Source organism: Ascaphus truei, chromosome 2 (assembly GCF_040206685.1).
Source record: "Ascaphus truei isolate aAscTru1 chromosome 2, aAscTru1.hap1, whole genome shotgun sequence".
In the NCBI taxonomy this organism is placed as follows: Eukaryota; Metazoa; Chordata; class Amphibia; order Anura; family Ascaphidae; genus Ascaphus; species Ascaphus truei.
Window position 1 is genome coordinate 261,766,538 of NC_134484.1, and position 14,014 is coordinate 261,780,551.

A 14,014-nucleotide genomic window follows, 5' to 3' on the forward strand; every position below is an offset into this window, starting at 1 on the left:
TGAGAGGGAGAGAGTCTGAGAGGGAGAGAGTCTGAGAGAGAGAGTGTGTGTGTGTGTGTGTGTGAATCTGTGAATGAATACAGACACCAACCCACTCGTCAGTCAATCACACAAGTGTCACCCAGTCACCCACCCAAGTGTCAGTCAGTCACCCATCCAAGTGTCAGTCAGTCACCCACCCACCCAAGTGTCAGTCACCCACCCAAGTGTCACCCAGTCACCTACCCAAGTGTCAGTCAGTCACCCACCCAAGTGTCAGTCGCCCACCCACCCCCCACACCCACTCTCTCTCTCTGTCCCTCTCTTTCACCCACACTCTCTCTGTCTTATCTTAACTGCCCTATACCTACACCGAAATAACCTATACTGCTTTCTTCCAGATCTGACTCTCAAGCTTCACACAGGAGATATCAGAATCCCCTAACCCAGAAGACAGGTTGGGAACACCCCAGGCCCATACTGAATCCCCCCCAGGTCTTTTGTCACATAGGATGTATCATTGGGTATCTTTGTCTTTTGTTGAAAATATTAAAATTAACAGATTACATTGTAATGTTTTTTTATCAACAAGAAAAAAGTTAAGTAAAGTTGTTGGCTAAAAAAAAAAATTCTGCGGTAGGTGCGCTATGGGGGGGGGGGGGGGGATGGGGCTGCTCCTTTCATTTGTGCTGGGCCCCATGATTTCTGTAGGCGGGCCTGAATGTCACTAAGAAATCTTAGTAGTCATATTATTTATGTTGTTGGTTAATTGTTTAGGAATAAAATGTACCATAGATCAGTCCAACATCCTCCAATGAGAATCTCTGCGCTATCCAGGTTACCCAAAGGGAAATCCACCCTCCCTCTCCAGTAGTAATAATAACATTAACAAAACCAGAGAAGGAACAATTTGGATCCAAAATGGTATCATTTTTAGTGACCGTGTATAATGTATTTTGATATATGTGAAGTATGATTGTCAAATATGTCGGGAATGTTGCACCATTCTTCCCCCCCCCCCCCTCACCCTCCTTTTTATTTCTGTACCCTTCCTCCCCCCCCCCCCCCAACTGTTGGAAACTAATAAAAATCTTAAGTGAAAAAAAATGTACTATTTTAAAAACTTACTGTGCAGTATTGTGAAGAAATATTTAAAAATAAAGATGCAGGAGGAACTGTCCCTTTAAACAATAATATGCCAGAGTGCTGATGCACTGTACTTGTAGTAACAGAGATAAACAGAAAATGGTTTGCTCCACAGAAAAGCATTGGCAATAAAAACAAACACCACCTGAGTTGAAACACTATTAATTGTATTGGGGACAAAAATCTGTGCATCCTTTTCAGGTTTCATTACCCAGTGTCTGATTTATTTTACCTACAATAGAAAACTAATCAGCCTAGCAGTAATGAAAAGAAGGCTGTTCCAAGCTCTCATCTGTGATTTTAGCAGGACAAATCACAGACAAACATTTGACTAAACCAGTAGCTGTTGTCTGACAGCTACTGAATTCTAACAAAGCATGCAGAATTCTAAATTAGCCTTCAACCACAACACAATGTAATTTATGCTATGGGTATCTTACATGGAACTTTAAAACACATGCTCCCGAAGCAGAAAAATACAGTCCAATTTCTCAAAAAATGACACAGAGAGAGGATGGTACTGTGTTAGCATGTAGCGTATACAGAACAAAAGTTAGGTAGAAGGGATACTTTTAATGGCTTACTAATGGTTACATTACATGTACGTCCATTCATCAGGCATATATATATGGTGTCTCACTGTCACACTCCCTTTGCTGATTCTTATCTTGCTTGTACAGTATCTCCATGTAATCTAATAGTTGATGTGGTAGGCTCGCAAATGGTCTTTATAATATCAATGTACACGTCTTCAACACTGTCTACTAAATGCATTTAAAAGTACTGAGGTGTAGACATAATCAAATGCTTTTTCATAATCTATGAATCCTAATATGAGGGGTACTGTAGGTCATATTCATTAATTTGGGAAATCACTTCCTGTACAACTTGCATGTGGTCCATTGTGTTGTATCAACTGTGAAAACCATCTTGTTCTCTAGGTCGGGCAACGTCCAGGGTCTTTTGCAGCCAATTAGTGAGTATCTTTGTAAAAATCTTGTTCGTGATTGGCAGTAGACTGATTGGTCTGTAGTTTTTCTTTGTCTCCTTTCTTGTGGATAACTACAGGGTATGATATTTCTCATAGTTCTGGAATTACCTGTTCTTCAAGCAGCACGTTAAGAGTTTTTCAAGGAATATTATTATTATTTGTAAACAATAATATTAAGATAGGGTACAAAAGTTCGAATTGTGTTTTTTCCCCCCATAGTTTTTCTTACAAAATCCAAATAAAAAAACAATGTGCACTTGATACCATATTTTGGTTTTGGTTCTAAACTTCGTGTGTTTAGGATTTGGTTTTGCGAAATCTCGTCAAAATGTTTTGGTTTTGGGTTAAGGCAAAAAAAATTAACGTTATATAATCTGTAACTGTTTTTTTTTCTTCGAATTTAAGTATGTATGTAATTTGTAAACTATTTAGCACAAATAATGATAATAATAAAAAGTTTGTTTTGAAATCTGGCAAAGAAAAGGATGAGGTGAAACAAAGACAGGGCAAGATTAGTTAGAAGCAGAAGACTACAGTATTTAAAGAACAAATTGTTTTTGTTACAAATGTTACAATAAAAAAGATAGGACCGACTCAAAAAAACTTGGAAAAAGTGAGAGATATGTAGAGAGAAAAATATTCCAAGGTACAGTAGTTGTTGCACATATGACAGAGGTGCCAAAGAGCCTGAAGTATAACGTAGTAGCAAAAATAGATAGTACACAGATCCAATATTGCAAAAAGTATAAAAGACAGCTTGAGAAAGGATCATGGCAATCCGAAATGTTGTTGCTGTTTCACATTGTAACGCCTGTATGCCCGCAGACCTGGCCAGTCCCCAGTACTGAGGTGGGTAAGGGTATAACACGCACCCACAGCAGTGAGGGGGTGCCCGGAGTGTGGTTATGCTTTGCCGGGCCTGGTAAGAAAGGGGTTAACGTATACTTGCAAAGTCTGGGTGCCAGAGATCGGATAGTAATGTCCGTGTGCCAGAGTTCAAGGATTGGAGAGAGCAGTGTAGTGGTGTCCATAAGCTAATGTTCAGGGGTTGGAGAAAGCAGCGTAGTGAAGTCCATAAGCCAAGGTTCAAGGGCAGGAGAAAACAGAGTAGTCAAATCCAAAGCAGTAGTTCAAGCCAGGGGAATCCAAACAGAAGCAGGGACAGGAACCAGCGCTGAAACAAACAAGGGAGCTAGGCATAGACACTGCACACACAGGAGTCACAGGAAAGCTATGCAGAGCAATGAGGAAGTGGACAGAGTGGGGTTATAAAGGAAGGAGAACCAATAGGAGAGAGAGAGGAGGAGCAGAGGGTTGAGTGAGAGTTTGCAGCGATAGGTCTGTGAGAGCAGGGGAGGAGACAGGGAAATAACTAAGAGATATGGCTTGTAAGCCACAGGGGCGGAGCTAGATGGCAGATAACTGGAGCGTGTGCGCGCGCTCTCTGTAAGGGTATTATGCGCGTGCACCGCGCGTGTCACATAACGTGAGGGAGGAAGCGCCGCAGGGGCGCTCGGCAATGGGGGTGAGAAAGACGGAGAGGCAGAGGAGCAAGGTAATGCGGAGGCTGGGGGAATAGAGACACGCCGGGAGGCGCGGGTGCCGCGGAGGGGTACCAGTGATCGTGAACGCGCACGCACATTGCGGAGAACGCGCAGGTGGCCTGAAAGCGCGTCAGGGCATGCCAATCGCGCCGCAGAGGAACGGCCGCGAGGGAGAGAGCGAGGATGCAGGGAAGAGGGAGGGCTAGAGGTAGTAGAAACAGAGGTGACGGGGACACGCTGGGAAGCACGAGTCCCCCGATCCGTCACACACATCTTGTTTCCGGACGTCTCAAATATCACCGAATAAACTGTAAGTCTTTTGTACTTTTGTAACATTGGGCATTTTTGCAGATGTAACAAGATTTCCTGTCTCCTTCACCGTGGCCAAAAAAAATTAACGTCTGTGGTGCCTGAGACAGTGTCTATGGCCGCCATGCTCGGGGGTCCATGCTTCCGAATTGGACCCCACACAGCGTTAATCCTCCAGTGCTGGGACAACTGTCTTGCTAAATCTGTACAGTGTATGCTGGAGTACATAAAGGATGCTGTTCACTTTGTGTCGCTTTCATACAGATAACATTGTCTCACTAAACCCCAATAGTATGTCCTTGGTTCCACCCTTCCACTCTGGTTTCCCAGATTAAGCAGTTAGGACATACATAACAAGCCAAGCATATGAATGTTACACCTGTGGCTGGCAATGCTGTACAAGTGCTGGCTTGTCTGGGCCCCCACACAATTTGAAAAATAGTAATAAAATAAGTAATGGAATTATGCAATTGGTAAATTGGCATCTAGTAATGATGATAATCGTGGTGGTGGTGGTGGTGTGGTGGTGGGTGACTGTCCCTTGATGACAATGATTGGTCTAAGGAGAGAAGGAGACGATCAAGGTCTGCTGTGTTTGACTGAAACGTTGGATGAATAAATATTAACCATGTGACCACTATTTTCAAGTGTTACTCTTTTCTGTTCATTATATATGTTCATTATATATATCTTGTGTGTGTCATAGTTGGCAAAATGACTCTTAGAAATTCATTTTTAAGCAAGCCAATAAATAATAGCAATATCGGTGGCATGTGCCAATGGGATATGCATGAAATTCATAATCCATGTTTAAAAAATGTTCCTACTGCCTTAACATTTGGGATTTCAAAACGAGCTGAATAAAATTTTAATTATATCATTGTTTATTATAGAAGAACCAAGAACCCAAATTAGGAATTTCCCGGTTTCAATCTTATATCCCAGTTTAAAAACAAACATTGGCTGATGTATTTTTTAACTGGAGCTACTGGAGATTGAGAATCTAAACTACAGACTTGATATTAATTATAGATAAATATATACACATTTTTATGACTACCAAGTTATTTCCACCAAAAAATTTACTTCAAAAAACTATTACAATAAAATGTGTATTACAGTATTTCAATAGGACAAGACATACATCCACAAATAATCACAGTACAAAAAAAGACACTTTAAAAACACATTGTACCGCAAATAACTCAGAGAAAAGCAATTTCAGCTATTTCACACTACAAATCTTCCTACTGGGACACTTGGAGAATCATATTTATATTTATTTTATCATTCCAGCACTAAAGAGACATCAGATGACCTCAGAGACTCCCAGGTATATATTCACATTAACTTAGTTGGATAATAAACAATTCATTTGAGATCCATTTTAACAGTATAGTGGAAGTAAAACTTTCAATAAGAATTTACAACAGGTAATGGGTTTCTTTAAACATGTCTTTTACGGTACGTGTTAGCCTCATGTTTTCACAAACAAACAATTAAATCAATATAATACTGTATTAAGTTATAATACTACTGTAATTACAGGTGTATTTGATTGCCCCAAAAATGTTAAAATCATTTCCCACATATTTACAGGCAGAGAGCCCTATCTAGCAGTGGAAGATAAAATGAAATCACCGTTTCTGGTTTTAATGGTCCTTCTATAATTAAAGAATGGTTTGTTAATTGGCTTTACAAATGCAGCCTAACTTTAAAAGCACAGAATACAGTATGCCACACATACAGTACTGGTTTTTTTTTAGCTGCCAAAGGAATGCAGTAGCAAAGCCAAAGTTCTGGTGATCAGGACTGAGACAAAGAAGATTTTATAATAAAGGATGGCCACTAAGATTCATAGGCAAAAAAAATGATACTACAATGTGGAGAAATCTGGGAGCGTGATTTAAAAATGATCTCCAGACTATTTGGGCTCATATTCACTTATTCAGCATTATGATAGTGCCAGGTTTTATTGCTCAATGTTATATTGTTATCTTATCACTTCATCCTGATGCTGAATCTTTAGGATTGGTAGACCACACCAATAAATCCTGAATGTATGAATATATAGTAGGCACAGTTCATGCAGCTTATATAAAGCACCCATTTTTATTGACCTAAAGGTGTACAATGTTTTGAAACTAGAGTAAATTAATTTTCTGTACCACCCCATTTTGTGGCCATGTTAAAAATGAATTATCTGGAAAAAAAAACCTTTCTTTTCAGAGATATCACTAATTATGTGGAATCTGGGTTACTTACAGCTTAGTGTCTCATTCAAAATGTGGTATTACTGTAGTTTAGGAAAAAATCTAATGTTGATGAAATGATGCTGTACATTTTTCTAAAAGTATTTTGTATATTTTGAAACGAGTCAGAATATTCAGATACTTTTATATACTCTTTCACAGTATCCTCACATTTAGAGGGTTATTCATTAATGTCCGTTATGTGTTAACGCATCCGATCGGGCGTTAACTCCTGCTGACTTGAATGGAAGTTAATGCTGGATCAGGTGCGTTAACCCATATCAGACCTTAGTAAGTAGAGCATCCAACTTATTTTGGCTGTTTCCATTAATCTATGCTATATCAAAGTGGATAAACGTACTGCCTAAAATTTATCTGTGTTCCCTAAAAAGTGCACAATCCCATTTATATTCCCATTTTCATTTTTGTTTGCTACTAAACTATTAGTGTTGAATTCATACCTGTTGCCAGATACATGATGTGGAAAAGCATTTCCTTTCCTTGAACAACGTCCACCACAACATGGACAAATCGGCTGTTATCTTCCATGAAGTAAGGGACTGTAACGACTGGTTGCACAACTTCATGCATCAAGATAAACTTCTGTGCATCTTGGAGGTTTCTTTCGGTGAGATTCACATACAGACCTTGATCCACAGTACCACACTGAGACATAAGAAAAATATATTACAATATTATATACAATATATAAGTTCTGCATATTTTACCTCTAATAGTGTAGTGTATTGTTTCTAGAGAACTAATGATTATTTAAGTTGTGATAATGTTTTTACTGAAATGTTGAATTATTGATGGATGTAGTGGTACATGAACGAAGTGCACATACTGTGATGTAAATGTTAAAATATGTTATGAGTTGTAATACCATTTACTGGAGTCTGTCTTCGACCATATTAAATGCTTATACTTACATAAAAACAAAAATAAATTTGACTGTCAATCAGAGGCATTTACCAGATTTACTAGCCTGGTTTAGCTTCCAGAATCATCATACTGTAAATCATCATATTGTAATTTTTAAAGAATTTCTGAAGTCTACGTCCCACAGAATATGTTATTTTGGGTCACTTTTTTAAGCAACATAGAGCTGCAATTAATAAGCCCGTAGAAATAACACCATATTAAGGGGCCTATTCTAGAAACTTTGATAACTAACTCATCGAGCTTTTTTAGCACTTCCCATATGATTCGGCAAGGTTGCTACACAGAAAGCTCCGATGACCTGCCAAACTCGTTCAGGAAGTGGATCTCCCCGAGCGGTCTCACTCCTGCTCAAACACACAAAGCGGGTGCTCAAAAAGAGCTCCAAATCGTGTTTTCGAGAAAATCACCCTATTCTAGTAGCTCCGATGAGAACATTGAGGCTCTCACCTAGTGAGCTACTCACAAATTTCAGCTACCCACCACAAGGGATTTTCGGTAGAACATAGAAGAACAAATTAATTTTTACTGCATTGGATTGAAGCCGGAAGTCTCCGGAGCATTAATATATATATAATTAATATATAATATATTAATATGCATTAATACCAGATCCGGAGACCCCCGATGTAATAAAAATACATTTACAGGCAGTTTCATGTGTTAAGGGGTTAAATACCAGTGTCGGGTTTATTAGGGGTAGCGGAGGTGGGTGAAGATGGTATTTGGCCCATAGTGAGTGTGTAGGCCTTGCGGGAGGGTTTGGAGAGGAGTTAACCCCTTCATTATCTTAGCGGTTCCTACCCCTCCTGCTACCCAGGATAGGGATATGCTTATTACCCCGATAAGCCATCCTCATCACTGTCCTCCACGTCCTTGTCCTCTATGGGCAGCAACATTACAATAAAAAAACTAACTAATGGCCACTAACTCCTTAATCACATTAGCGGTTTGTAACCGCTATAGTAATTATGGGGTTAACCCTGCTCCGATGCTACCCAACCAGGATATCTAACCACCCTCCTCGGGGCAACTACCCCCACCCTGCAACCCCACTACCCATTGATTGGCACAGTGGTAGACCATGCCCATAATATGAGCATGGTTTGCCACTATAGCAATAAATGGGCAAGCTACAAATAATAAAAATAAGCACAGAATAAAATACATTACAGGGGGTGTAGGGTGGGGGTAGTTGCCCGGGGGATGGTGGTTAGGCCTCCCAGGTGGGTAGCGGGGAGGGGGGGGTAACCCCTTAATTACTATAGCGGTTATTAACCACAAAGGTGATTAAGGTGTTAGTGGCCATTAGTTGATTTTTTTATTGTAATGTTGCTGCCCATGGAGGATGGGGAGGAAGATGAGGACGACCTGGCAGGGGTAAGTAGAACTTGTATTTACTTTATTCTGGCTGGACAATGTTTTATTTTGTAATGGGTAAATGAGCTATTATCCAGATTGGGATAATAGTAATGTTGCCCTTTATTGTACTGTACTGCTGCGGCCAAGTTTATTCGAGCATTTGCCCGTTCTTGGCCGCAGCAGTAGCCTGGCGCGCGCCCGAGAGTGACGGGCGCGCGCCGAAGCAGCGGAAGAGCGCCCTCCGATCGGGGCGCTCTCCCTACCACTGCCGGGTCCGCCGGGTCCCCCGGAACCCCCTGCCGCTGTCCCGCGATCGCGGGACACCAGGGCTCCCTCGGGGAGCCCCTGGACGCGCGTGCAGGGGGCGCACGCTCCCGAAGACGCGTGACCGCGCGTCTATGACGCGTGGCACGCCGAGGGGCGGCCACTAGCAAGCCGGGAAATCTCCCGGCTTGCGGTACCGGCCACACTCGAATAAAGTGTGTCGGTACTGTATGTGTTGGGGGGGGGGAGAGGGGTTGGGGGTAGAGGAGGTGGGTAGTAGGGTTGTTGTATTTTAATGTTTCTTGGGGATAGAGGAATTTGGTGAAGGGGATAATTGCCCCAGGGTGGGTGGTTAGGCCTCTCGGGTTGGTAGTTGGAGTGGTTAACCCCTTCATTACAATAGTGGTTCCCACCGCTATGGTAGTGAAAGGATTAACTCCTCCTGCAACCTTCCCAGCAGCCGTAACCACCCACCCTGGGGCAACTACCCCCTTCACCCACCCACTGTACACCCATGTTTAAGCCCTTCATTGCTTTAGCAGCTATCCGCTAAGGTAATGAAGTTTTTTATTATTTTAATCACATAGTATTGTAGCAGAGGATCTCCAGAGCAGAACCGCATTGATTTCAGGTCTGAGGACCCCTTGCTTTCCGAGTTGCAGGCCCCGGTATCCCCCAGCTTTGTTTAAATCTCCAGCATCATGTGACTGGGAGATTTAAAAGCACAGGAGATACTGGCAGCCAATACCGGGGCCTGTAACTCGGGAACCGACCTGAAATTAATGCGGTTCAGCTCCAGAGACCCCCTGCTACAATATTCTGTTATTAAAATTTAAATATAAACAGTGCGATCGCCTGTAAGAGCTGTGCAGGGAGATACAGCTCTCTCTCTCCCCCCCCCCCCCTCTCTCTCTCTCTCTCTCTCTCTCTCTCTCTCTCTCTCTCTCTCTCTCTCTCTGCGCAGTTCTCTCTATGAAACTTTACTGACTGCAGGCAGATCACACGGGGAGAACTTACAAAAAGGCTGAGATACCATCCCTTCTGTCCAAGCGATATTGAAATTTTCCTATCTCACGTTTTGTGACTTGGGGTTTCTGATTCTTTCTGAATACCGTGATAACACAAATGACAAATCGATCGATGGGGTCATACCAAACCGTTCGAGATGACAGCAATTTTATCGAAGCTACTAGAATAGGCACCTAAATCTTTCAGTGACAATGTAGGCATATTGGTCTTAAGTAAATAATTTTTTTTATACATTGATTTTCTAGTATCTATCCTCATTTGCGACAATGTAGCCGTTTTTGTCATGTGTGACATTTGTAAGCTTCCGGCTTTCTACTTATCAAGACCTAAAGACTGATTCAATTTTAATAAAATATGGCTTTTATTGAATTGCTATACAAATAAATTTTATTAGAAGATTTACGCCATGGCAGCATTATACCAGTTATCTAATAAATGTTATGAGTTATACTTATATTTATAGTAAATTACTTAAAGTACAATTTCCTTTATGATGTTATGTTCTATACTACTAGATTATAAAATCACCAGTTCCATAAATGTTGAATAGTAGGCAAACATTCACAAGCTTTTTTCCTTTTAAATCAAAGTTTCTTTCAATAGTGAGATTAACAAGGCTTTGCCAATAATAATTACCATTTTTAGTGGGGTTGAGATGTATTTGACCTATAATCTTGTTTTTTTCTCTTTTTTATATGCATAGTATTGTACATAACTCAGACTTTTTCTGTGACAATATCACAGAAAATAGAAATGTATTCACAAAACCAAATTATTAAATACCCTCATAAAATATAATTATATGCTATAATTATTTGGCTCGTTTTTTATTTACACTGAAATAATGTGGGGATAGCTTTCATCTTCATCTGCATAATATTTGATTTGTTTCTACCATCTAATGGTGTACTATAGTTTATTCAAAGTGCATTTACTTCATTTTGGCAATAAAAATAAAAATAGTCTATTGTAGCACTGTAACTAAGAAAATTTAATTTACATGAAAGAAACTGAACCTGCACTAACTGTTAATTCTATCCTAAACTAGCGGGTTTGCCAGACAGCATTCATATAGAACAAACAACCGTATCCGATTAGGATGCGGAGAGCAAGGAGCGGTGAGACACTCCCAAGTCCTGTAGAACATTTAAACAAAAGATAATAAGACACTCCACCACATCCAATGTGGGGTAAAAAACAAAAAAACTCTTGTTTAGATAACATATGCAAAAAGACAAACAGTTTTTATATCAAGTAAACAGCATAAAAGGAAAAGAAAAAGTCGTATGGCCAAACCACCGGACATACTCTGCAACGGACTTGGCTTGAGAAAGGCCTGAAACATTGCGAGGTCCCAATGAAAATGTTTACTTTGGTGGAGGTATGTTGAACTTTTTACACTTACTGCACCGACACACTTTATTCGAGCAAATACCCGGTATGTACCTGGCAGATACCTGGAATGTGCCGCTCCTCACCTCTGACAAGCCCCGTTGCATTTGCCTTCCCAGCCTGGGTTCATGCCTGGCTGATGGGCGGCTGATCTGTTAAATGATAATGATTAGGATTTAATAGGCTGCAATGCTTCGCATGTCTACCAGATGGCATAAATTCATGAATTGTAATGCAGTATATATATATATACTGTGCAGTATTGCAGCCAGCGGGAATAAAATGCTTCAATCCCTGCTTGGAAAATAACTCAATGCACTCGGGCAGAAAACAGTCACAAACCTCAATACACCCGGGTATACCCGAATTCGTGGGACTAGCCAAGCTCGAATAAAGTGTGTCGCCAGTGTAATTGGTGGTACATTGTTTAAAAAAAAAGTGTTTTTTATTTTAATATCCTTGTGTGCTGTTTATTATTGTTTGCTTGACATATTTTTTTTCTTTTTTACATATGATATATAAATGAGCGGTGTGATATAAATAGCTCCCTGGGGCTTAATTATAGCAGAAATCCTGCAATAATCGATGGGCAATATATACACTCTCCTCTCTCACACACACACACACACACACACACACACACTCTCTCTCAGACTCTCTCCCTCTCAGACTCTCTCCCTCTCAGACTCTCTCCCTCTCTCTCTCAGACTCTCTTCCTCTCTCTCTCTCTCTCTCTCTCTCTCTCTCTCTCTCTCTCTCTCTCTCTCTCTCTCTCTCTCTCTCTCTCTCTCTCTCTCATGTATAATTAAATGTTATTTTTTTTTAATCAGTGTCATTTGATTCATGCTAATTTATAGGTTCCATGTTAAAATTGGGTGAGCAAGAAAAAGTGACACACTGTGCTCATTTGCATTTTATTATACAGAATCCTTGTCTGCAGTGGAATGCTAAGAGATCATGGTGAAATGCAAATGCTTCTTATTTATTGTTAACATATAGTAGCCTTAGCATACTTATAGATAATATAGAAATACTTCACCTGGAAGTTAGGGTTGGGATTAGGAAAAGGCAGCCAGACAGACCGAGAGTTCTCCTGATATTTAAACGGTCCATTGAAGGCTTGAGTGATGGCACTCAGGTTAAATACACACACTGCTGAAGCTGCAATGCTGTTCCTGCACAACACGTTAAAACAAAGAGAAAACTTCATGGATACTGTACTAATTCACAAAATAGAAAAACAATTATAATTTTCTGTTATCTTTCCATTTTTTCTTTCATATTTATGCATTTTAATAACCTACAGTATGATAACTCACAGTGGGTTTGTGAAAATATGTAATCATCGTCTCCTTTTGTTTCCAGAAAAATTCACCTCATCCATCACAATATCCAGTCTGTGAAATTATAATGCTCAAACCATAATACATTGCAACAAGGCAATGTTAGATTGTGGAATATCTGTGAAACAGTAGCTGCTCTGGTCTATTGACACTATCTAAGGCTACGGTCCCAGTATTTACTGCTGCACACGTGCCTATTGGCCTGGCGGCGTGTGCACTGGTGAAAGCTGCGGCCTGCAGGGGAGCAATGGAATGCACAGGGGGTGCGGCCATGGCGGGGACATGGCTATGATGGGGCATATCTGCCCTTCATTGGCTGCCCGCCGTCCACGTGATCGCGTTGCAGCATGGAAAGACAAAATTCTTGTCTTCCCTGCCAGCGGATGCGCCATCGTGATATGTGAGTGCTTGCTCACACATCTACTGAGGCCTGCCCGATAGAGAGCTGAACAACCTAGTGTGTCACACACGGCCGTTGTGTGCCACACCGTGGCTAGCCTAAGACAGCTTGATAGTGACAGAATTGATTGTTGTACTATTGGTTACACCACTGTTGATAACACAGCTAATAATACATCAACTACCATCACCAGTGTACCTTCAAGATTTTGAGAAAATTATGGAAAAGTTGACTACAGTTTTAAATGATTTCATATTATTTCTCACAGTCCAATAACTGCTGTAATACTGGTATAAAAAAAACCACCAGATTTATTCAATAAAGAAATATTGTATAGTCAATATCGGAGTTTTTTGTGATGAATATTTTGCAATTTATGTATTGGTACTATATGTGAGTTTTATAGCAGAGATACTTAAATGGGATAAATGAAAACTCCCAAAAAATGTAACATTTTATTGTTGCCACCGCAATTACTATAGCTCATTTTAAAACCATTACAGGCATACCCCGCATTAACGTACGCAATGGGACAGGAGCATGTATGTAAAGTGAAAATGTACTTAAAGTGAAGCACTACCTTTTCCCCACTTATCGATGCATGTACTGTACTGCAATCGTCATATACGTGCATAACTGATGTAAATAACGCATGTGTAACAGGCTCTATAGTCTCCCCGCTTGCGCACAGCTTCGGTACAGGTAGGGAGCCGGTATTTGCTGTTCAGGACGTGCTGACAGGCGCATGCGTGAGCTGCAGTTTGCCTATTGAGCGAGATGTACTTACTCGCGAGTGTACTTAAAGTGAGTGTCCTTAAACCGGGGAATGCCTGTATATAGGAAAGCAACCTTAGTTACTGGTATAATATAGTATTTCTTCATCAAAGTTGTATTTTAAGTTCTGAGAAGAACACAACAGCTTTCTACTGTAGCAACTTTCTCACAATTTATATTTCAATTTAGATACGTGGGAAGAATGTAGACAATTTAACAATAAGGTAATTATCTAAAAAGGAAAAATGGGACTTATTTTGTCCAGTAGAAAGAGAAAGCGTAAAGAT

The 14,014-nt window shown here is 40.5% G+C and overlaps 1 protein-coding gene across 8 annotated transcripts in view; it reads right to left on the minus strand.

Moving 5' to 3' along the window:
- Nucleotides 1-14,014, minus strand: part of SEMA5A (semaphorin 5A) — a 795,598-nt gene that overhangs the window by 210,149 nt on the left and 571,435 nt on the right. For all 8 annotated transcript variants that reach the window (XM_075586198.1, XM_075586192.1, XM_075586193.1 and 5 more), the window contains 2 exons: nt 12,250-12,385; nt 6,683-6,887 (listed from right to left, as the gene is read on the minus strand). In XM_075586198.1, the coding sequence (XP_075442313.1) occupies nt 6,683-6,887; nt 12,250-12,385 (341 nt within the window). The remainder of the gene's footprint in view (nt 1-6,682; nt 6,888-12,249; nt 12,386-14,014) is intronic.